The following is a 26,230-nucleotide window of genomic DNA, read 5'->3' on the forward strand; positions in this document are numbered from 1 at the left end:
TTGTGTCTATATTTTTTTCTACTATATTTCTTTTCATCTATCAAATGGTTAGTCTGCAGATTCAACAAGTTTATCATTATTGTCTCAGTCCCACTTATCACTACTGTTTTGCAGAAACCAAAATATTATATTACTCATATCTCAATCCCCAAGTTGCACAGACAGCCTTAAAGCTGCTTGCTCTTTCAACCCTTATTACATAAATGTAAGTTCTCTAGACATCTAATGTCATGCATCCATTTACTGGATGAATAGGTAAAAAAGTTTTTCTCCAGGCAGTTTGACTTTTTTCTTTGCACTCTGCCTCCACTAACCAGCACAATATTGTTGGCTTATAATCCACAGTCCTTCTGTTATTCACGTCCCTCTACAACAGGGTTTTTAACTACTGTCAGCCTAGTGACACTTAAAGTTCCTTCTCTAAGGAAATCATGGTATTTAATTAACCTTTTCAGTACTTTTCAAACATTTGAACCCATACACTCGCCTCATCAGACAAAACACCGGTTTATCATAATGATCTTTTTTGCGCATTTTACTCTGAGATTTCCCCATGATGGTCAGTATTTTCTGTTTTTTTTTTTTCTCCCCGGCGCCTACATAACTCTAGACGTCTCTACAGTTTTGATCAGCCAGACCCTCTGGGTTTCCCCCACTACAGTACCGTGGATTAACTAAACCCACCAGACTAGTATCCTAGACTAGACTAGTATAGTGGGAAGGGTAACTCGATTTGCACATCGCCGTACCCCTCCTGTCGCAATGTGTCTATGACGTTGCTTCCTGATATCATGTGCACAAACACATATTTATAAAACAGTTATTTTCGAATGATTTATTAATTAACTTCAGATTGGATTGCGTTGGTAATAGGCACTTAACTAACGCTAAAAGATGTTTCGTGCCTCTAATAAGTGCTTCGATCTTCTTTCTGAACTTGAGTTTTGCCACAGACTCGTCCCAGCGCATGGGATTAGTATTACCTGAGGTAATTTTTCTGGACCTTTTTACTGAAGGTAAAAGTCGCCGTAATCTTTACTGACATTGTCTGTAATGATTACTGAGATGGCACATTCGGACGGGACTAAAATCACAGAGAAGCTCTAGTAATTACCCACCTCTCCATGTTAAACTAGTCCCGTCCGAATAGGGCTTAAGACAGTAATAATGTGAGTTAACCTGTTAGCAGGAGACCTACACAGTATACCTACACAGACCTATACAAGTATTTTTAACACCATCTTTCAAGAGCAAGCGGTTTGCGAATCCTGCATTGAACTCAGAGATTTGAGAAGCAGTCGTCAGTAAAATAAAGGGAACACAGCAAAAGTTAGGATTATACTGCTGTGGTATCATGGTAAAGATGAATTTTAACCACTGATTCTTCACATGCTCGTCCTTGGACAGTGAAAAAAAAACTGCCTTTACCTTCACATTGTAGAGCACAGCGTCTTCTCGACATGATGCTGTCTAGTATCCACAGGAATCAGCTGCCGGTTTGAGGGCGTTCAAGTTTCTCCTGGTGTCTGCGCACGCAATAACAGGGCGGGCAATATGCTGATGTTTCGTCTTGACGTCACAACGAAAACGGCTTATGACTCGTTTGAAAAACGATTAGTTTAATTGACTCAGAGTCGACTCTTACTTTTGAAAGACAATAACTTTATTTATTACATGGCTTGGTTAAATTCTAATGTAGAATGCGGTCTGTTATTTCTTGATAACAGACTGCTGCTAAGGATAACACACCGTTGCCATGAAAAACAGAGCGTTGGTATGGACGCAGGATTCTAACCGTAGAGACGGAACGGACTATTTTCTTTAGCGGAAGCAATACAATCGTTTTTAAATCAATAAACTCCTTTTTAAATCAATATTTTGTGTCAAATTATTGATTTATTTGGTAGGTAGCCATGTAATAAGCGGGATAGTGTAGAGTGAGGCGGTTGTTATAGCGAATACAACCCGACATGTTATCATTCACTTGGAGCTATGTTACACACTACATGATCCATAATAGGGGCCCTTTAATTCATTAGATAAATACTTTACTCACCCTCAGGTTGTTCCAAACCTGTATAAATTTCTTTGTTCTGCTGAACACAAAGGAAGATATTTTGAAGAAAGTTTGTAACCAGGCTGCTTTAGGGCACCATTGACTTCAGTTCCCCACATTCTTCAAAATATCTTCCTTTGTGTTCAACAGAAAAAGGACATTTATACAAGTTTGGAACAACCTGAGGTTGAGTAAATGATGACAGAATTTTCATTTTTGGTGGACTTGGTTTTTTGGTGGGAGAAACGGAGAGATTTAGTGAATTCCAGTGTTATTGTTCATGGGATTTATCACAAATAAAATCAGGAGAGCAGACCACAAATGGGCAATATTGTCTTTTTTCATAATGTTGCAGCAGAATACAAAGGAAAAAAGAAAATAATCAGGATGAACTGATTCATTGATCGATTGCTCCAGTCTGCCTCTTTGCTTCTGCTGCTGTTTGCGTTGGTGTGCGTCTGAAAGCTTTGTATATTTTTCTGTTTTGAATAATTATTTACTATCATTCCTTGTTGTTTATACTGCTAAATATAACTTACTCAACATCACACATTAACCTGACATAGCTAGCTTCAATCTAAATCGTTATAGCACAACACTGTTAGCGTGCCATCCGTGCGCACTTTATTTTTCTTGCGCGCACTCGCGCCTTTTACGAGTCCATCCAACAACTTAGGTGAGTAGGATCAGTCAACAAACACGGTAAGTCATGTCATCTCCTCTTATTGTTACTTGCACCTCATGCAACATGTTTATCATATCCTTTGTCAGCACAGGATTTACATGTGATAAATGCAGGGAGATAGTAAAGCTGACGGGGAAGATTTCAGAACTAGAGACACGCATCCAAACTTTAATCGAGGATAGTAAGAATTAGGGCTGGGCGATATGGCCAAAAAAAAAATATCACGATAATTTTTTTTATATCAGTCGATATCGATAATTATCACGATAAAAGTCAAATCTTTATTTCTTTAAAGTTTAAAGGCAGATTTTCGCTCCGAAGTGAAAGTTGTAGAAACCAGAGCATTAACTGTGGTTTTAAACTACTCTTTATTGTCAGAACATATCATGACAAACACTTGCCAAACAAGTGAACATTTCACAAATCTGAGGTAGAACATTCAAACATTTGTCATTTTTCCTTAACAAAATAAATATATTTATTGGACAATTTCTTAGTTTCTGCATTTGCTAATTTTTTTTGGGGTAAAATATAATAATCTGACTGTTTGAGTGTTATTAAACTTAACCATTGGTCATCCAGTATCATGCATTTAGATCATGACAACCACAGATGAAACCAGGCATAGCCTGTAGCACCTCACTATCATGGCAAAATGTAACTTAATGGTTTCTATGGTATTTGTATGAAAAACAGTAGTCTAAATACATTATTAAATACTGTAATTATATTCCATTAGTCCTTTAATACATTGTCTACATTAATAATATAATACAATTCAATATGTAATCCTATACATTTCATGGTGCAGTTAATATTACTAGGCTAACAGTAAATCCGTGGTAAATGATGGGAATTTGTAGACGGAAAAGCCTTCAGACTGTATCGTTGCGCACAGTTTGTCAGCGCTGTTTCATCTGCCTTTAAGCTGGTTTAAATCACTGAGACATTTGTGTTCCTCGCTGAATTCAAGCGCTTCTCACTGGATTTCATGACCATCACATAGAGACTCTTTCACCTAGCTATCATCACATATGACTGTGTCTGTTCCCCGAATTTGGAAATCCAAAAAACTTTAACCCATCAAAAATTTAATTGATGTTCAACAAATAAAAAAAACAGCTATAATACAGATGAGCAAATGATAAAGCTTGGGTTGCTGAATATTCGATCCCTTATTTCAAAAGCACTTATTGTTATGAACTTCTTCACTTATAAGATTGATAATATCAGGGACAAAATTATAACTATGCAACCGTCTACTACAGTATCACATCAGGCAGTGCATTGTAGTCTCCCTGAGGAAAAATTTGATTCATTCATTGCTATAGGAGAGGAAGAATTTACTAAACTCATTAAATCATCTAAATTTACAACATGTATGTTAGACCCTATACCGACTAAGCTACTGAAAGAAATACTTCCAGAGGTCATAGATCCTCTTCTTAATATCATTAATTCGTCTTTGTCTCTAGGATACGTACCAAAAAACTTTAAGCTGGCTATGATTAAACCGCTTGTTAAAAAAACGCAACTTGATCCTTCAGAATTAGTCAATTACAGGCCGATCTCGAATCTACCTTTTCTGTCAAAGATATTAGAAAAGGCAGTATCCTCACAACTGTGTTCCTTTCTTGAAAGAAATGATATCTGCGAGGATTTCCAGTCAGGATTTAGACCGTACCATAGTACCGAAACAGCTCTCGTTAGAGTCACAAATGATTTGCTCTTATCATCGTGGTTGTATCTCTCTATTAGTGTTACTCGATCTTAGTGCTGCATTTGACACCATCGACCACAACGTTCTTTTAAATAGATTAGAACATTATGTTGGCATTACGGGAAATGCACTAGCATGGTTTAAATCATACTTATCTGACCGTTATCAGTTTGTAGCAGTAAATGATGAGATGTCTCATCGATCACAAGTTCAGTATGGCGTACCACAAGGCTCAGTACTAGGACCGCTGCTGTTCACTCTGTACATGCTACCATTAGGAGATATCATTAGGAAACATGGCATTAGCTTTCACTGTTATGCCGATGATACTCAGCTCTATATTTCTTCAAAACCTAACGAAACTTATCAATTCACAAAATTAACGGAATGCATAGCGGATATAAAAAATTGGATGACTTGTAATTTCCTACTTCTAAATTCTGAAAAAACAGAGTTTCTAATTATTGGACAAAAAACTTCCTCACGTAATAATCTAGAATACTGTCTAACACTTGATGGCTGCTCTGTTAAGTCTTCGTCGTCGGTTATGAACCTGGGTGTGCTCTTTGATACCAATCTTTCATTTGAAAGTCACGTGTCCAGTATCTGTAAAACTGCATTTTTCCATCTTAAAAATATATCTAAATTACGCCATATGCTCTCATTGACAAATGCGGAACAATTAGTTCATGCGTTCATGACCTCAAGGCTAGATTATTGTAATGCTCTACTAGGTGGTTGCCCTGCACGCTTAATAAACAAACTACAGCTGGTTCAAAACGCAGCAGCTCGAGTTCTTACCAGAACCAGGAAGTATGACCATATTAGCCCAGTTCTGTCAAAACTGCATTGGCTCCCTATTAAACATCGCATAAATTTTAAAATATTGCTGATTACTTACAAAGCACTGAATGGTTTAGCTCCGCAGTACTTGAGCGAGCTCTTAACGCATTATAGTCCGTCACGTCTATTATGATCTCAAAATTCCGGCCAGTTGATTATACCTAGAATATCAAAATTGACTGCTGGCGGTAGATCCTTTTCCTATTTAGCACCAAAACTCTGGAACAGTCTTCCTACCATTGTCCGGGAAGCAGACACACTCTGTCAGTTCAAAGCCAGATTAAAGACACATCTCTTTGACCTAGCTTTCACATAATACATTATAGACTTCTATAATTTAATGTTATGCTGCATAGATTAGGTCAGCCGGAACCGGGAACACTTCCCAAAAATCCTGATGTACTCGTTACATCATGAGAAGAATGGCATCTACGCTAATTTTAGTGTCTGTGTTTATCCCAAGGTTTTTCCTGCATTTATAAGGAAAGACAAGTATTTTGCTTAGGCTTGGCTTGTAGGGAATTCCAAACCTGCGTATATTCAAACGCACATAACTATAGAACCCACATAACTATAGAACCCATTCTAAATGCGCTTGTGAGCGCCATCAGCGTTTCTCACAGGTTCGCGTTTAAAGTCTGTGTAGAGAGAGTGGTGTCGTCTTAGCGGCCCCTAATTTAATAACAAATGATCATTGCGACGGAACCAAATCAATTAAAACTAACTTTAGATGGAAATAACTTAACTCTGCTGTAAAGCCGAAACAATCTCTGTTACCTTAAATTATACGCTTATCTCTGTAAAGCTGCTTTGAGACAATCTACATTGTTAAAAGCGCTATATAAATGAAGATTACTTGACTTGACTTAATGATATGATTACTGACTATAATATAGATGTGCTGTGTTTGACAGAAACCTGGCTAAAACCAAACGATTACATTACTTTAAATGAGTCCACCCCGCAAGATTACTGTTATAAACATGAACCACGTCTGAAACGCAAAGGTTATTAGAAACATCAGCAAAGGTGTCGCTGTAATTTATAGTAATATTTTCAAAATCACTAAGAAATCTAGGTTTAAATATACTTCTTTTGAAGTGTTGGTGCTTAATGTAAAAATATATAGTGTAAATGACAAATCACGTTACAGAGATTTGTGCTGGCTACTGTATACAGGCCACCAGGGCACCATAAAGATTTTATCAAAGAATTTGCTGACTTTCTATCAGAGTTAGTTAGCTGCAGATAAAGTACTGATTGTTGGTGATTTTAATATACATATAGATAATGAAAAAGATGCATTGGGATTGGCATTTAAAGACATTCTGAACTCTATTGGAGTTAGACAACACGTGTCAAGACCTACTCATTGTCGTAATCATACTCTAGATCTAATATTATCACACGGAATAAATGTTGATGCCGTTGAAATTCTGCAGCAGAGCGATGACATTTCAGATCATTATCTAGTCTCATGTAAATTACATTTAGCCAAGGCTGTAAAGCCGACTCCGTGTAACAAATATGTTAGACCCATCACTTCTGCCACTAAAGATTGCTTTATCAAAAATATGGGTAAATTTTGGTTTTCATCAAAAAGCGAATAATAAAGACATTGACATGCAGCATGCTATATGTAAGGAATGCCACATGAAGATTAAGTACTGTGGGGATACGACAAACTTGAGAGCCCATCTTACAAGGTACCATTTGGAGTTAGCGGCCACTGAGTAAGTGAAACGCCCCAAAGTTGTTGTCCTACCCCCAAATCAACACACCTTGGACCAAACAAAAATGATAAAGTTACCTCCAAACTCTGAACGAGCTAAGAAAATCACTGAGGCGATAGCCTACTTTATCTCCAAAGATTTACAGCCTTACAGTGTGGTGGAGAACGAAGGTTTCCAGAATCTGCTTAGCATACTGGAGCCCAGGTATGTGATCCCCTCGCGTAAATATTTTACCGACACTGCCATCCCCAAACTCTACAGCGAAGTCAGAGATGAGGTAAATTAAACTTTGAGTTTAGCCGAAGGAGTTGCTATCAGGAGCTACGGAGTCGTACATGACCATAACCGCGCATCACATCACGAATGAATGGCAGCATTTAACTCATGTTTTACAAACCAGGGCGATGCATGAGATGGCTGAGTTGCTGAAAACAGCAACCGAAGAGTGGGGTATCACTAACAAACAGATTGTTTTGGTTACGGACAACACGTCCAACATGGTAGTGGGGGGGTACCTCTGTTGTCCTCTGAGGTCAGGAGGTCAGGCAGTGATATTTGCACCCTAAACGAAAATGACATTACAGATGCTGAGGACATAATGCAAGCACTTCGACCGATGTTAGTAGCCACAAAACTTGTTTCAGAGGAGAAGAATCCCACTTTGTCTATCATTGCTCCAGTGCAGGCACAGCTGCTAAATGACACACGAGAGACAATGGGGGACAAACCAATTGTGAGGGACATCAAACAGGCAATAAGTCATCAAACAGCGCTGTTGAAGAAAAAAACACCCTCCACACAGCATCGGCCCTGGATCCACGATTTAAGTCACTGCCTTTCCTGACCACAGATGCCATCAGTGACATTTATTCAGACAGGTTGTGGAGGCAGCCAGCCTTCAGGTAGGCTTTATTTAATTAATTTATTACATTGTTTAAATAGTTATTTTAAAATGTCAGAAAGTATTTAAAAATGCTATATTATTTATCTGTTTTTTCAAACCAAGCCTATGTTCATCTGGTGATTAATCTCTATACTGGTTAGTGGTGGTTAGCATTATTTTCTTATATCTGTTTTAATGGAAAATATTTTAACATCTATCTAATGTTTCCCTACAGCCCACTATTAGGCAAGAAGAGACCAGCAGTGCCTCTGGAGTAGGGCTGGGCGATATGCGCCTAACATTGTTAGGCGCATCTTGTCAGTAAAGCCGGTTCCTTGATTAGTAGTAAATCGCCATCACCTGCTTTCAGATGGAGCAGCATTTACAACACAGAACCGTAGTTAACTGACAAGCTGAGCCATATCGCATTAATTATTGCAGGCGATACGTAATTAATGCAATATGGCTCAGCTTGTCAGTTAACTACGGCTCTGTGTTGTAAATGCCGCTCCATCTGAAAGCAGGTGATGGCGATTTACTACTAATCAAGGAAACTGGCTTTACTGATGAGATGCGCCTAACAATGTCATGCGATATATTGCCCAGCCCTATTTTGGAGTAGAAATGGATGGACAGGATCTTGAGGAGCTTGAAGAGCCTAAACCTAAAAGAAGATCTGGGCTAGCTGATTTACTGGGAGAAACATTTTCTACCACAGCCCCACAAAAGTCGGCATTTACCCAAGCTGAAGAGGAAGTGAAGAGATACCAGGAGGCTTCTCCACTGCCACTAGAAGAAAACCCCCTCAACTGGTGGAAAGCTCATGAGACAATGTATCCTTACCTAGCCAAACTCGCTAAAAGATACCAGAGCATTCCAGCGACTAGTGCAGGGATGGGCAACTTCGGTCCTGGAGGGCCACTGTCCTACAGAGTTTAGCTCCAACCCTGAAAAAAATCACCTGCCTGTAATGTTCTACTAGTAATCCTGAGGACCTTGATTAGCTTGTTCAGGTGCGTTTGATTAGGGTTGAAGCTAAACTCTGTAGGACAGTGGCCCTCCAGGACCGAAGTTGCCCATCCCTGCACTAGTGTGTCTGCTGAAAGGGTGTTCTCCACTGCAGGAGACATAGTAACGGCCCAGAGGAGCACTTTAACATCTGAGCATGTTGACCAACTCCTTTTTCTTAACAAAAATGCCAATATTCCCAAATGACTTTTGGTTGATGATCTTGCAGCCAACATGACTGGACTCTAGCAGTACACATTTTTGTTTATTTTTTTCAATTTGATTGAAGCTCTAAGTTACTCTTATTTATATAATTATTCTCAGGTTTATGTTACTCAATTATGTCTGCTTTATTTTACTCTATTGTATGTAAATAATTTTAATTTATGTGCTGGGAGCTCACCATTCATGTGAGAGGTCTCCTTTTCAGAGAATAATTGTGTCCTGTCCTGTAATAAGGTCATGTCCTGAATGTTCAAGGACAAAGTTTTTGCACTTCTGTTATTAATGTGTAGTAGATAATGTCCACAGAGTTAAATGTGACATTTGAAGTGAGTTTAGCGGTCTTATTTTCCTCATTTTTTGTAATGCATTTGAATAATATGGGAGACATGAATCGCAATATATCGCAGAATCGAATCGCAATACTTGCTGTATCGCAATATGTTAAGAATCGCAATAATATTGAACCGTGGGCCAAATATCACAATACTATCGAATCGTCACATTTTTGCCAATTCCCACCCCTAATGGAAAGAGAGTTTGATTGCATACAGAGAGGCCTTAAAAGCTGCTAGATCAGCTTATTTTTCAACCCTATTAGAAGAAAATAAACAAAACCCTAGGTGGGTGATTCTCGCGAAATAAGACTTATGAGGTGTCATGAAGCATTTTGATGATAAAAGTAAATGCTATCAAAATAAGAAGAATACAGTTATAAACATCTCTTCATGTACTATTTTGCACATGATTTCAAATGACATCATAAATACCAATTTTGTTGCATTTTCCACATTTAAGGGGAAATTTCTCATTACCGCAACGTGTCCATGACTGGATTTGGGTTCTTTGAGATGGAAATATTTATAATTAAAAAATAAGAAAAATAAAAGGCTTCAGTGCATGTTATACTATAAACACTTACAGTAAAGAAACATGTGGTATTTGGTGATCATTGGTAAATTTAGTGACAATAATAAGGAATATAAATGTGTCCAAGACCAATTTTCTCATCCTCCGCAACAATTTTCAATCATTGTTTAAGTCCTCTAGGAACTAACATTTTCAATGAATTTAGTTGTAAGGGACATAATTGAATGTGACACTCAAAATGGCTACCAGGTAAGCAGTTCTTATTTTTTCTCTCCAGATAAAAGTAAAAATTTTGTTTGTCATAGTACCTACACGACTTTTTAGTTCTCATTACCGAAACATGAGTTTGTGAAGTGTAAAAAAAATGTTGCCGTTTAAATTTTTTGATTACTATATACCCCATTATGGTCTAAATATAAAAAGAGAGGGAAAGTTTAGCTAACCCTCATTTAGCCTCCACAGTTAGCAAGAATGTTTAAGGTCACTCATCCTCCACAACACCATTATCATTCACCACAACAATTGAAGGCCTGTTGCGGTGGAGATACTCAATGTTTCGGTAATGAGAAACAAATTTATGAAGGAGGGACGTGCACTATAACTCTTGCTCATTTCAATATAACTTGATATTTGCCTTAAAGCTACACTGAGTAACTTTTTAAGTTGATTCTTAACAAAAAACAATTTGTTCTATCAAAATTATATGTGCTCATTCATGTGTAATTACTTCCACCAACTAATAAAGTATTCTCGTAAGCTTAAAATCTGCCATTTATAATACATACGAGCGAGTCGCTCGAATGGCGGCAGCCATGTTGCGCCTCCATCTTGAAAATACATTCGCCAAAGAGGGACATACCTGGAAATTCAAGCTTCGCCCTTCGCGTTTTACACTCGACGAATGCGAGGGGGAGATTACTTGCGACTGCCGGCAGATTTGAAAGATTGCTGAAGATCACGCCTATTTTTGAGGACATGTAGCAGAGTCGCCAAGGAACCGAAAGAGGGAATTAAACCGTCAACAGCACAGACCAAAGTCAATATTGGAGTAACTTTTCCCAGATGGAAAGAGCTCATGAGGAGCAAAGATTTTAAAGCGGACGCCGAAGTTGCCTGCTTTCTTCTCGACAGGTAATTCAGCCTATGTGTAAATTCGAAGTTTTATCGTTGATTGTCTAACCATAGCATGGTTGTGCATAACGCCAGAACAACCTCTAGTATAACTTGTATTACTTTTCCTCGCGTCAATGGTGAAAAAGTATTGTTTACCTTGTAACATAAATCTGTGCTGCGACGGATCACAGGTGATGAATAGTTTTAAAGGCGCAATTGGACGAAGTCGAACTGGAAGCCATGTTAATCTTGGAACAATACGGCCAACCGTAGGAATTAAAACGCCCTCGGAATTGAAAGGAATAGAAACTAATATTCACTGGGTAGTCATCTACAATTTCACCGCTAGATGGGGGGAAAATATCACACAGTGTAGCTTTAACACTTCTTGAACAGATTGCGTAAACAAAATAGCTATTACAACCCCCCCCAGTAGGAGTCACTAATTTTTCATTTTTATAAAGTGCTTTCCACAAAAAGCAGTATGAATGCAGTATAGGCCACCTACTATAAATGTAATATTATTTAATATTTAATAGTTTTACTGTGAAACAATGTATTTCTACGTCTTTTTTACGAAATGTTACATTCAAGACGGCTATTGTGTATTTTGTTACAGGCAAGCATCAGTTGATAAAAAAGGGCATCACTAAACGACAGGCTGAAAAAGCACAGGGAAAAAATAAACAGCAATCCAATCCTTCTTGAGGAGTACAGAAGAAAGGGGAGAGAGAGAGGTCAGGGGACAGGGTGATAATAGGGAAAAAACGGTCACGGTTCGGTGCATAAATTTACACGGAGAATACATGGTAATAAAATAAATAAACTTATGTGCAAATTAATTAATGTAATGCGGAACTACTGTTAGATACGCAGGTTCTTTAGGGACATAATCTGTAGCCCCGCCCTAGTTCTGAAGCAGGGGGCCAATGTTTCGTAAAAAATTTAAGCTTCCCTGAGTGCCGCCATTGATTAGCAGACCATCACCTGCTGTTAGCATTCCATTGACTCCCATTCATTTTGGCGTCACTTTGACAGCGAATAACTTTACATCTGAGGGATTTAAAGACTCCATTTGTCCATTATTTATTTCTAAAGAAACACGAAAAATAATAAAATGCTCCATTACCTTGTATCTTACGTTATGGCCCCGTAGAAGCAGTTTTTGTAAAAATAGGCTAACGATTGCGTCATAACCACGCGACTCTCTGTCACACAGTAGAGAGATTACTGTATGGACAGGAGGAGAAGCTCGTGGGGCAATCGGGGGACGTGGAGGCAAAATTACTAAATAACTAGATGTACCGCATCACGGTACAAAATATGACCGCCGCTCAGGCCTGCACTGGCTTTCCACAAAAATAAATGACGTGGAGTAATTTGGCTGTATTGCGTGTTTATGTATATACCTAAAAAAAAGTAATAGTATGTGCATGTCTGTGTGTGTGTGTGTGTGTGTGTGTGTGTGTGTGTGTGTGTGTGTTTGTGTCTGTGTGTGTGTGTGTGTCTGTGCGTGTATGTATGTGTGGGTACATGTGTGCGCGTGTGTGTGTGTGTCTGTGCATGTGGATTTGTATGTGTGTGTATGGGTGTGTGTCTGTGCGTGTGGATGTCAGTGTGTGTGCATGCTTGCGTTTGTTTGTATTGCTGCATGTGTGTGTGTGACAGTATCATCCTAAACCAGCAACCCTTCGCTCAACAGCACCATCTACAGGCCGATGAGTGTACAGTCACTAAATGTGCACATAAATGAATTTATTTTATACCCCCCCATGGATGAAATTCTACAAAACTTAGCAGAGGATACCCCCAGAAGATGTCAAGTTAATCATACACATGCAATATGGTGCAGTTCTGAACATCTCCACTGAAGATAGGGGCGATTAAAGCAGAATAATATTGCATTTTCATTTTTTATGGGAGGGGCGCAAATCACAAATGAGTGATTATGGGCTAGGTTGATGTGGGCACTTAAGAGCAACATACCATAAAAATTTCTTCATCCTCGGTGCCACGGTTCAGGTAGTTATTTAGGAAAAACTGCATTTTTTGGGGTTTTGGGGGGGCCCAGCGCGGGGGGGGAGTGACCCCCGGGGACCAAACGAAATTTTTCCTTAGAAGTCTCGTGGGGCTACATGCCCACCAAATTTCATGTTCCCCGGTGCTTCGGTGTCCCTGGTATCGTTGACGAAAAATTTACGGGGGCCCCAGCGCGGGGGGGGGGGGAGTGGCCCCCGGGGACCAAAAGAAATTTTTCCATAAAAGTCTAGTAGACCAACATACCATAAAAATTTCTTCATCCTCGGTGCCACGGTTCAGGTAGTTATTTAGGAAAAACTGCATTTTTTGGGGTTTGGGGGGGCCCAGCGCGGGGGGGGGAGTGGCCCCCGGGGACCAAACGAAATTTTTCCTTAGAAGTCTAGTGGGGCTACATGCCCACCAAATTTCATGTTCCCCGGTGCTTCGGTGTCCCTGGTATCGTTGACGAAAAATTTACGGGGGCCCCAGCGCGGGGGGGGAAGTGGCCCCCGGGGACTAAACAAAATTTTTCCGTAAAAGTCTAGTAGACCAACATACCATAAAAATTTCTTCATCCTCGGTGCCACGGTTCAGGTAGTTATTTAGGAAAAACTGCATTTTTTGGGGTTTGGGGGGGCCCAGCGCGGGGGGGGGGAGTGGCCCCCGGGGACCAAACGAAATTTTTCCTTAGAAGTCTAGTGGGGCTACATGCCCACCAAATTTCATGTTCCCCGGTGCTTCGGTGTCCCTGGTATCGTTGACGAAAAATTTACGGGGGCCCCAGCGCGGGGGGGGAAGTGGCCCCCGGGGACCAAATGAAATTTTTCCGTAAAAGTCTAGTAGACCAACATACCATAAAAATTTCTTCATCCTCGGTGCCACGGTTCAGGTAGTTATTTAGGAAAAACTGAATTTTTTGGCGTTTGGGGGGGCCCAGCGCGGGGGGGAAGTGGCCCCCGGGGACCAAACGAAATTTTTCCTTAGAAGTCTAGTGGGGCTACATGCCCACCAAATTTCATGTTCCCCGGTGCTTCGGTGTCCCTGGTATCGTTGACGAAAAATTTACGGGGGCCCCAGCGCGGGGGGGGAAGTGGCCCCCGGGGACTAAACAAAATTTTTCCGTAAAAGTCTAGTAGACCAACATACCATAAAAATTTCTTCATCCTCGGTGCCACGGTTCAGGTAGTTATTTAGGAAAAACTGCATTTTTTGGGGTTTGGGGGGGCCCAGCGCGGGGGGGGAGTGGCCCCCGGGGACCAAACGAAATTTTTCCTTAGAAGTCTAGTGGGGCTACATGCCCACCAAATTTCATGTTCCCCGGTGCTTCGGTGTCCCTGGTATCGTTGACGAAAAATTTACGGGGGCCCCAGCGCGGGGGGGGGAAGTGGCCCCCGGGGACCAAATGAAATTTTTCCATAAAAGTCTAGTAGACCAACATACCATAAAAATTTCTTCATCCTCGGTGCCACGGTTCAGGTAGTTATTTAGGAAAAACTGCATTTTTTGGGTTTGGGGGGGCCCAGCGCGGGGGGGGAGTGGCCCCCGGGGACCAAACGAAATTTTTCCTTAGAAGTCTAGTGGGGCTACATGCCCACCAAATTTCATGTTCCCCGGTGCTTCGGTGTCCCTGGTATCGTTGACGAAAAATTTACGGGGGCCCCAGCGCGGGGGGGGAAGTGGCCCCCGGGGACCAAATGAAATTTTTCCATAAAAGTCTAGTAGACCAACATACCATAAAAATTTCTTCATCCTCGGTGCCACGGTTCAGGTAGTTATTTAGGAAAAACTGCATTTTTTGGGGTTTGGGGGGGCCCAGCGCGGGGGGGGAGTGGCCCCCGGGGACCAAACGAAATTTTTCCTTAGAAGTCTAGTGGGGCTACATGCCCACCAAATTTCATGTTCCCCGGTGCTTCGGTGTCCCTGGTATCGTTGACGAAAAATTTACGGGGGCCCCAGCGCGGGGGGGGAAGTGGCCCCCGGGGACCAAATGAAATTTTTCCATAAAAGTCTAGTAGACCAACATACCATAAAAATTTCAAATTGTCAAACACTTTGACAATCCCTATATGACCGCTTTCGCTAGCTACGCTAGCGGCGGTCATAATTAATCAGAATACTTAGCAAAAGTTGCTCCTGCTCCTAGCTCATGGACAGCTCCTACTCACGCTCTCCGTCTCTGCAAGATTCGGAAGGGAATGATTCAGATTTCTCTTGGTACAGCTACTAAAAGACAGAAGGGTTGCTCACGTCACATCTACACTCACCTAAAGGAAGTTGCTTCAATGCATTTAGGGGTGTGGTCCTGGTCAAGACAATCTCCTGAACTCCAAACTGAATGTCAGAATGGGAAAGAAAGGTGATTTAAGCAATTTTGAGCGTGGCATGGTTGTTGGTGCCAGACGGGCCAGTCTGAGTATTTCGCAATCTGCTCAGTTACTGGGATTTTCACGCACAACCATTTCTAGGGTTTACAAAGAATGGTGTGAAAAGGGAAAAACATCCAGTATGCGGCAGTCCTGTGGGCGAAAATGCCTTGTTGATGCTAGAGGTCAGAGGAGAATGGGCCGATTGATTCAAGCTGATAGAAGAGCAACTTTGACTGAAATAACCACTCGTTACAACCGAGGTATGCAGCAAAGCATTTGTGAAGCCACAACACGCACAACCTTGAGGCGGATGGGCTACAACAGCAGAAGACCCCACCGGGTACCACTCATCTCCACTACAAATAGGAAAAAGAGGCTACAATTTGCACGAGCTCACCAAAATTGGACAGTTGAAGACTGGAAAAATGTTGCCTGGTCTGATGAGTCTCGATTTCTGTTCAGACATTCAGATGGTAGAGTCTATTTCACGTAAACAGAATAAGAACATGGATCCATCATGCCTTGTTACCACTGTGCAGGCTGGTGGTGGTGGTGTAATGGTGTGGGGGATGTTTTCTTGGCACACTTTAGGCCCCTTAGTGCCAATTGGGCATCGTTTAAATGCCACAGCCTTCCTGAGCATTGTTTCTGACCATGTCCATCCCTTTATGACCACCATGTACCCATCCTCTGACGGCTACTTCCAGCAGGATAATGCACCATGTCACAAAGCTCAAATCATTTCAAATTGGTTTCTTGAACATGACAATGAGTTCACTGTATTAAAATGCCCCCCACAGTCACCAGATCTCAACCCAATAGAGCAGTGGTTCTCAACTCCAGTCCTCGGGACCCGCTGCTGAGTTGAGAACCACTGCAATAGAGCATCTTTGGTATGTGGTGGAACAGGAGCTTCGTGCCCTGCATGTGCATCCCACAAATCTCCATCAACTGCAAGATGCTATCCTATCAATACGGGCCAACATTTCTAAAGAATGCTTTCAGCACCTTGTTGAATCAATGCCACGTAGAATTAAGGCAGTTCTGAAGGCGAAAGGGGGTCAAACACAGTATTACTATGGTGTTCCTAATAATCCTTTAGGTGAATGTACGTCGTCAAGCTCAGTGTGAGTCTGCGCAGTATACTCAGCCATCAGGAAGAAGTGCTTTTAATTGACTTCACTTTTCTCCGTTGAAGTCTATGGGGTCGCTGTGTCCATTTATTTTACTGTCTATGCTCTGAAGCAGGCTGCGATGTAAAGTCATGGGCTTCTCCCTTGACTTTATCGGACTTTATGCCTCCACGTCCCCCCGATTGACTGCGAGCTTCTCCTCCTGTCTATACGGTAATTTCTAGAGAGTCGCGTGGTTATGACGCAATCGTTAGCCTATGTTTACAAAAACTGCCTCTACGGGGCCATAACGTAAGATGCAAGGTAATGGAGCCTTTTATACATTGTCGTATTTCTTTAGAAATAAACAATGGACAAATAGAGTCTTTAAACGCCTCAGATGTAAAGTTATTCGCTGTTAAAGTGATGCCAAAATGAATGGGAGTCAATGGAATGCTAACAGCAGGTGATGGCTTGTTAGCCAATGGCGGCCCTCGGGGATGGTACGCTATTCGAGAGCTGGATTACCCCCCGTGTAAAGTTTGCAATGCTGGAATATGGTGTGAGTGTGAGAAAGAGAGGGAGAGGGAGAGGGATCAAAAAGTCGCAAAGTGTTTACTTCTATTTGTGTGCGCGCGCGTGTGTGAGGCGCGCACGCGCGATCGAACAGTGGAAACATAAAAACATACTCCATTTTGTTTATACAGTCATTCAAACTGATAAGTGTTTAAGTTACTGTTAATGAAAATTAAGGAAAACAAATATATTACTCTGAAATGTAGCAAATTAATTTTCAATTCATTCAGGCACAATTACCAAACATATCTCAAGGTCTTTTTGTCTTTTTATTAATTTAATTAATAAACTAATTATATAAAACTATTGTCAGTGCACTGCAAATAAACTGGTTCTATGCCTTACTTTATTAATAAAACTTATTTAAAAAATACAAGATACAAGTAATTTATTTTCCTTTGGTGGTACAGCCTGAGACATGCACAAGCCTTCTGCATTTTTGTTTTGCTTTTCCCTCCATTGTACCGAACTCGTACCGAACTGTGATGTCTGAACCGAAAATGAAACACTGTTTATGAAATAAATATTCTTTTCAAAATGTTATGTGTTTTAAATATGTAAAATAGGGTTAGGCATCAAACCCCTTTGTCAACAGTGAATGTGTTAGCTAAATCTCATTTCCGAAACATTGATTCTCATTACCGAAATGGCATTTTCATTACCGCAACATGTATCTTTTTTACAAATTATGTAATAATTAGATAATCATATTTTGTTTTAAAATGTATATACATATTATATAACACTACTTATTTAAGGTCTGCTACATAACAAATGTGTATGTTAACTTTTAGTGAAACAATTAAATAAAAGAAACTGTAAATCATCACGTATGTTTCGGTAATGAGAGAAAATAAGGAAATTACAAAAAATAATAAATATGAAAAAGTAATCTCTCCAGAGTTTTACATAGCTTTGAGCATGAGTAATAAGAGTCTACTTTAACATTAGCCAAAAATACACATTTTTAACCATATATTTAATGTAATGTAATGTTGCAGTAATGATAATTTTTTATGGACTTCATCTAAAAAATGTAAATAATTATATAGGAAATTTTTAAAAAATCTTCTAAAAATAATGGTTATAGTAAGTTCAGACCTTAATCTTGTATGTGCAAAAAGAAAATTGTCTTCAAGGGCATTTTAAAAATTATTTTGCTGGACACCTTCTAAATCTGGATTTCGTGAGAATCACCCAGGTATTTATTTGAAACAGTGGCTAAACTAACGAAAAAGAAAGCTTCAAGCCCAGAAATTTCCAAGCAACACAGAAGTAATGACTTTATGAACTTTTTCACTTATAAGATTGATAATATCAGGGACAAAATTATAACTATGCAACCATCTACTACAGTATCGCATCAGGGAGTGCATTGTAGTCTCCCTAAGAAAAAATTCGATTCATTTATTGCTATAGGAGAGGAAGAATTCGCTAAACTCATTAAATCATCTAAACAGACAACATGTATGTTAGACCCTATATACCGACTAAGCTACTGAAAGATATGCTTCCAGAGGTCATAGATCCTCTTCTTACTATCATTAATTCATCTTTGTCTCTAGGATACATACCAAAAACCTTTAAGCTGGCTATGATTAAACCGCTTGTTAAAAAAACGCAACTTGATCCTACAAAATTAGTCAATTACAGGCCGATCTCGAATCTTTCTGTCAAAGATACTAGAAAAGCTAGTATCTTCATAACTATGTTCCTTTTTAGAAAGAAATGATATCTGAAATGATTTTAGAAAGAAATGAGAATTTTCAGTCAGGATTTAGACTGTACCATAGTACTGAGACTGCTCTCATTAGAGTCACAAATGATTTGCTCTTATCATCCGATCGTGGTTGTATCTCTCTATTGGTGTTACTCGATCTTAGTGCTGCATTTGACACTATTGACCACAACATTCTTTTAAATAGACTTTAAAGCTGCTTTGGAACAATCTACATGGTTAAAAGTGCTATATAAATGAAGATGACTTGACTTGACATGAAAAGAATGCAGCAACTGAAAAGAGCTCTCGCCATAGATGTTCTGGTTATCTGTCACGTTAAAATACTGCGTTATGTTATTCTCTTGTCATCTGAAAAAAAAAAAAAAACCATGTAGGGAATTTTACAGCTTAATCAGTCAAACTGTGCTACCTTATGATTTGAAATTATTTGTTTTAGTCTTTTGAGTGAAACAGGGTGGGCGTACTAAGGTTGACCACATCAAATTTGAAACATAAAATTGATGAAAAATAAATAAAAATAAAAATAAAAATAGACCATTAAAATAATAGAGGATCTCACTCACTTTCCAAAGTTGTTTTCCCTTCAAAGAAGTGATGACAACTTAATGATATGCCATTTAATTTTTTACAATTTTCATTCAAAGGGGAAGCAGTCAAAAATAAGAGGATGGACAATAATTTGAGGGACAAGCTAAAAACCTTCCTTGATTATAATAACTAAAATAAATTTAATAATTAAAAAGATCATATACATTAGAGAGAATCTTTACTGATATACTCAACAATGTAAAAATGATAATCACATACAGGAAGTGTTGCATTTATGAAATTGGGATACACAGGCATATAGGGACATTGAAAACGTGATATACATGGTAATTCAAAGTGCTGTAAAATGTCTTAAATTAGCTTTTTTAAAATCACCTTCAATATGCTTAGAATTCAAAAGTCGTTATTTATGACTAAGACATGTTTATAATTTGGATTGTTCCACATTTAAGGCAGTAGTGGTATGATCATTCCCATGAATGACACATTTAAGCGACAGAGCGTTAGGTTAAATACGCAATTATGACGAAGTAGTATCTCCCAAAGCTTATACTTTTTCTTCACAAAAACAGTAAATACTTTTAGGGCACAGTATAAGTAAGCGAATTGGGACGCTGAAAGTATGACTGCTTATTGCTCAACGGTGCATGCGCATAATCACTTACCGAAATGATCCAAGGGAAACGCTCCTTTGTCCGGTGGACGGGGTCGGAACGTCTTGGTTCCGAAGTTCATCGCTGTTGACATTGTTTCTTAATATAAGTTCTAACTACGCAAAGAAGGACGCACTGTTTGGTTTTAAAGGCCACTCATGTGAAGCTGTGAATTAAGCAACAACCGGGCAGTTTACTTCCTCTGTAATACTAGACTTAGGTTTCAAAATAAAGGTAAGCGTAACAATTAATGGAATGCTACCTATAACATTAGCAACTTAGTAACTAGTAGGCTTTGAATTGCTAGTAAAATGGCTAGTTTTCTGTGGTTTTATTGTTGGCTTCACGTAGATTTAGACAAGAGTCAACTTTGCATAGTTAATGTTGTGATTTTGCAAGTTATGAAAACAAATTGACCAAATAAATATTTTTTTGTTTCATGATTTATTTTGTGTTTTGCTTTAAAGTCACCATTAAATCAAAATCGTCCATTCTTATTTTGTATGGAATATTGCAGTATTTATTAAAAATAATTTATCATTATATTTATTATAATAAAAATAATTTATTATAATAATAATCATAATCATGGGTAATCATGTACCCTCCTAATCTTTATTCAAAATAACTTCCCCTCCCAATTTTATTTTATTTTTTAAAATCTTTTTATTTAATTTATTGCAGAACTTATACATAACTAACCTCAGGGAAGTTAAGCATGGTTGTACCTTTTACAATGAACAAACTGATACACAACAGAAAACATAAATATCCTGGATTTGCATACATCAAATGATGTAATTATACAAACACAAAAAAAAGAAAAGAAAAAGAAAAGCATAATAATAAGGTTAAGTCATTTCTTTGAATAAATTATCATAATGCATAAAACATTGTGCACTTTTTTGTTGTTGTTGTTGTTATTTACAAGTCTAAGGGACGAAATAAAATTGTTAAATTCAGCAAGAAAAAGAGGAAAGCTTAAAGGAGACTTAAGACATTTTTTCTTGTGGATGAAGAATTTTGCATACAAGATAAAGAAATTAACAACATATTCAAGGGACAGCAGCTTTGGGTTTTCATAATAAAAGATAACGTATTTGAGAATGAAGGTGTGGGTCACATTTGTCGGGCTAAAAAAAAACTTAATTCAACCCAAAATCTATTGGTTAGGCCTACATTACAATCATTAAAATAAATGGGTGGCTGTTTCTTCAACAAAACCTCAAAAAGAGCAAGTTTCATCAATATCAGAATATTTAGAGATGGATGAGTTAACATGATAGATTTTATGAAGGATTTTATAATGAAGTTCCTTAACTTTGTTGGAAACACAAAATTTACTAGGCAAAAGCCAGGCCTTTCTCCAATTTACGTTTGTTACAAGGGATCCCCAATAGAATGTACCCCTTGCATAGGCGTAATTTGCGGGTGGGACGGGTGGGACATGTCCCCACCAGGGTTTCCGTTGTCCGGTAATTGCCGGACATTGGCCGGAAAAAAAAATGAAATGTCCGACAAAATTAAATCTCTCCGGTCAAATTGTCCGATTAAAATTGCCTTATAATCCCGTCCCCCTAACACAATCTGAATTTGAGAATAAGCCTAAAATGTATAAAACAAAAATACACCGACCTTTGGCTATGTTATAAAGGAACAGGCTCTACCGTTTGAAAGTTATTAAACATTATTACATGGGTTGGTTGAATTCCAATGTGGAATGCGATCTGTTATTTCTTGATATCAGACCGCTGCGAAGCACTACTAGCGGCACCAGGATTTTGAGGTGCACCTCCAGAAAACTGGATGGGCCAGTTAAAATAAGCCAATAAATAAATAAAAACGGGTTCCCCTTCATCTCCATTTCAGCGCTTTTCTGGGCACTGAGGGCAGTGACTCAGTAGCCTACCTGAATTTAATGCGTATAGGTATAAAAAAAAAAAATAAAATAAAAAAAAAACAGGATTTTTTTTGTTGCTTTTTTAATACAATTACAATTTCATTTAATTTATTGTTTAATAAAATTATAGGCCTATTATTTTTAGTTTATTAACAGCAACAACAGCTGTAAAGATGAAGTTGACGATCGCCATCTCCTTAGTGAACGCGCCTAGAGAGAAATGCACATCATGGATTACATAATCAGAGAGTAGCCTATTTCTTTTCGTTTTAAATTGTTAAAAAGACATTTCAAGCTTTTTTAAGATATATTTCATGTCTGTGAGGCCTACGCTCAGTGGCGGAGCCAGAGGGGGGTCCGGGGTGGCACTGGACACCCCTGACATGCGATTGGCCACCCCGGGTGCCACCCCAAATTTTTATTTGCTACTGGCAGTTGCTAATGCTGATTTAAAAAAAAAAAACGTTCGCCGGCAGCGCGGGCGCGGTGCGCGCGCAGTTTTCAAATGGACGAGCAGAGGACGAGAGATAGTTGCAAGAAGAAACCGAACTTCACCACCGAATAAGAAAACATCATATTTGAAGTAAGTTTTTAAGGTTTAGCATCAGGGGGGTTTGCTCCGAATACATTCGGCCTAATACGCATATAAAGTAGGCTACCTTGCCGTGTGTACGTTACAGTATACAAATGTTCTAGCTAATGTGAGGATAGGAGATCAAAACGCAGGCAAAGAAGAGCAGAAACAAAGCGATATCATAATGCGATCACAAGGGCTGTGAAGCTTTATGGGTGTAGGGTGTTGATGGACTCGATCTACTGTGTTTTGGTCATCATTAAATCTGATCTAGATGTAGTCTTTGATAAAAATGCGATTTTCTCAGCTTTTTGCTCATGTTGCTTTTTATGAAACTTGCCAACATTCAAGTGTTGATAAAAATGACGCACGAAGCTAGAACAAAACAGATTTTATTTTTTATTTTTAAAAGCACAGGGTCTGTTCTTTCTTTTGGTATGTTCAGATATTCATACAACAAAATATTCTGGGGTGCCATGAAATTGTGAAAATTACCAAAAACACCATTTTTTTATACTGGAAAGAGTTAAGATAAAAATGTTGGTAATTGGATGATGATTAGAATATGAATATGATTGGAGTCATAATTTAAATTTGGCATATTTTTTGAACAGGGTCAATTAAACATGAAAAGAAAGGGAGAGATAGGCTAAGAGTTATTTTTAATAAGCACAAACATAGTCCAGTCATTTTATGAAAAAAGGTTAAACAAATTGCAACAGAAGCAAACTCAAATAATTTTGTATCCTCAATATGTCCTGAGTAAGGGAAAAAAAGTCCAGAAGAATCCCATTAGGGGAAAGTTTTGAAAACTGTTTCTGGGTATTCACTTTTTATTTTACCTACCTTTTGTCTTCTGCATTCTCCTTACTCCTGTTCTTCCCTCAGACTCGTCCCCCAGAAACAGTCCCACGGACCCCGCCCAAAACCCCATCTCTTAAAAATAAATAAAGGCTGGTTTCTAAAGTACTTCTTCCTGCCTCTATGTGTTAATGCTCATGGGTAGCCTAAATGGGTTCCATTCAGACCTTAACATTAAGTATTTTACTGTTATATGTCAACAAGATTCAACAAGACATTTTCACCTGGCTATACCCAATGTTTAGATCTGTTGTGGTATTTATGCAAATTAGCACATACATTATAAGATTATGCACCATTTGTCCATGTTTACAAACAATAAAAAAAAAAAAAAACTTGTAATACATTTTTTGTTTGTCTTGATGTAAGTAATCAACTCTGTAATTTTCATGGTAATATTTAAAGGTTACAATTTTTACCCTATTCATGTGAGAGAAAGAATGAATAGGCTATATTTGGGTCTTTTTCGAAACGTTCCCCTAATGGGATTCTTCGGGACTTGTTTTTCCTTACTTAGGACATATTGAGGATACAAAATCAGTTGAGTTTGCTTCTGTTGCAATTTGTTCAAGGTTGACCCCCATTTTGGCTTAAAATGACTGGACTAACAGGCAGATCAGACCCCAGCCCTTGCATCACCACTGGCTAGCAGAGTCAGTGTGGTCAGACTTCAGAACCAGCAACAGGTCAGAGCATCTACCAGACACAGGCAGTCAATCACATACCCAAATCAGGAATTTAAGTTGAGAAGATTTAGCCAGATTAAAAGGATAGTTCACCAAAAAATGAACACACACAAAAAAAATATAAATTAAATAATTATAATTAGAAAGAATAATTATAAATTATTATAATGAAAGAATTATGTTGTATTAAATCTTCCTAGGATAAGATTTTATATTGATGGGCAATAAAATTGTTTAAATTTTTCAAGTAAATGTCTGCTTGATGCCTGCTATATCTAATTAAAAAATAATAATTTTTGTAAATGTGATTTTTTTTGTAAATAAATGCAGCAGTTCATAACAGACACGTGCTACGGTATCTTATCTCCTTGGTGCTTCAGCTTTGTTTTCTGCAAATATTTTGGATGGTCAACACTTATAGACACAAACAGAGTGACCCAATTCCTTCCATAAGCTTTTCTACTGTGTGTGTGTGTGTGTGTGTGTGTGTGTGTGTGTGTGCGTGTGTGTGTGTACTGTGTGTACTGTGTACCCCCGCAAGTAGCAGTGGCCACCCCCTGGCCACCCCATGTATAAAACTCTAGTTCCGCCACTGCCTACGCTGAGTTTCGTTAAATTAGGATGAGATGCGCTCCTGTTCACGAGCAATGCAGTGACCGCGCGGGCGCCTCCATGATTAGGCCTATCGTCTGCTATATTTTGCTGCTTATTTATTAAATACAGGCAATTGATTGATAAAAAAAATATTAAAATTAAGATACAATTTATACAAAACGAAATTCACTTCAAAAAAGTCATTCTACAAAACCAAACTTAATTAAGTGGTCAAAATCATGTCTGACCCGGACATGGAGTCTCTCGATATTGCGCATCCTATCTCACTCGTGCGGTTCACTTTTCATAATCAACATAAATAAATAAAAATAACATTATAATATTTTAACAAATATTAAACTAAATCAGCTCATTTAATGGCTACAACATGTATAGTAGACCTAGACTCTCTATTTGTACAAATTGCTGCACATTAATTTTGCACACATAAGTTGAAAGGCATTTGTTTGTGCATGCATAGCAAAACATATCTGCAACATTTATCAAGTTCACTGATAATTATGCGTGCATTTATTAATTATTATCTTAATGAATAATGAAACAAGGACAAAGCATATAAACTGCGTTGTTTGTTTAGAATGGAATGGATCGCAAATAGATCCGAATGAAGAAACGTACATAACCATAGTAGAAAATGGGTCTCGAGTGTTCCTGCAGAGAGGGGGTTCTCGCAGCAGAATCGGATCAAGACGAAGCAGCAAAGTCGCCTTGCGGAGAACAAGGTTACACGGCTTATGCGCATTGCAAGTTGTGAGGAGACACTGGGAAGTTCGCTTGAGTAAAAACAATTGGCTTGAGATATTTTAGGTGGGGAAGGGGGATTGGTTTGTTAAACTATGAATGTGAAACCATAAAAAACAATTGGCGTTGATTGACGCCAATCGGACGTTCATGTTCTCTTACGAGAGGTTCTCTCGTATTGCGTAAGTAGCTTACGCATCGGGAAAGTCTTCTTTCTTCGAGATCTGAAGCCAAAAAATTATCCTTAATTTTGTATTCATTGTCAACGCAGTGCAGCAGCCGACAGACCTAGGCAGGCTGTATAAGCGTGCTCATTGGCTGCTCGGCTGCAACTGCTTAAGCCTATCGGTGAGCGCTCTGAACGCGGCAACCAATGAGGGCGCTTCGCGCCCTCCACACCCTTCTAACCGTCAGAATGGGCGTGGCCAGCGTGTATATATTCAGCGCTCACAGGCTAAAATTCTGATTTTCTTGTCTTCAGCGACGCTCTTCGCATCGCTGGATCTTGAGAGCCGCCGCCGTTGAAACCAGCGACCGGCAAGCTTAGGACAGCGCCTGAGGAAGCCGGCCGTCTTCGCCGCCTTCAGCCATCCGTGCCTGCTACGCTATCCGGCGACATATCCTTTACATTATTACTGTTTCTGTGTGTACTCTAAAAGAGCACGAGGCGTTTTTGTAAAAACGCCTCGTTTTTGCGGCTCGTG

The 26,230-nt window shown here is 39.0% G+C and overlaps 1 protein-coding gene across 1 annotated transcript in view; it reads right to left on the reverse strand.

Moving 5' to 3' along the window:
- The window catches only part of LOC308706923 (cytochrome c oxidase assembly protein COX19-like), a 75,340-nt gene extending 55,018 nt beyond the window's left edge, over positions 1-20,322 (reverse strand). The window contains exon 1 of the mRNA XM_081392834.1: positions 20,162-20,322. Within this exon, the coding sequence (XP_081248960.1) occupies positions 20,162-20,243 (82 nt within the window). The 5' untranslated portion in view covers positions 20,244-20,322. The remainder of the gene's footprint in view (positions 1-20,161) is intronic.
- Positions 20,323-26,230: the final 5,908 nt, after the last annotated feature.

The sequence above is a fragment of the Scardinius erythrophthalmus genome (assembly GCF_964197995.2).
Source record: "Scardinius erythrophthalmus genome assembly, chromosome: 18".
NCBI classification, from domain to species: domain Eukaryota; kingdom Metazoa; phylum Chordata; class Actinopteri; order Cypriniformes; family Leuciscidae; genus Scardinius; species Scardinius erythrophthalmus.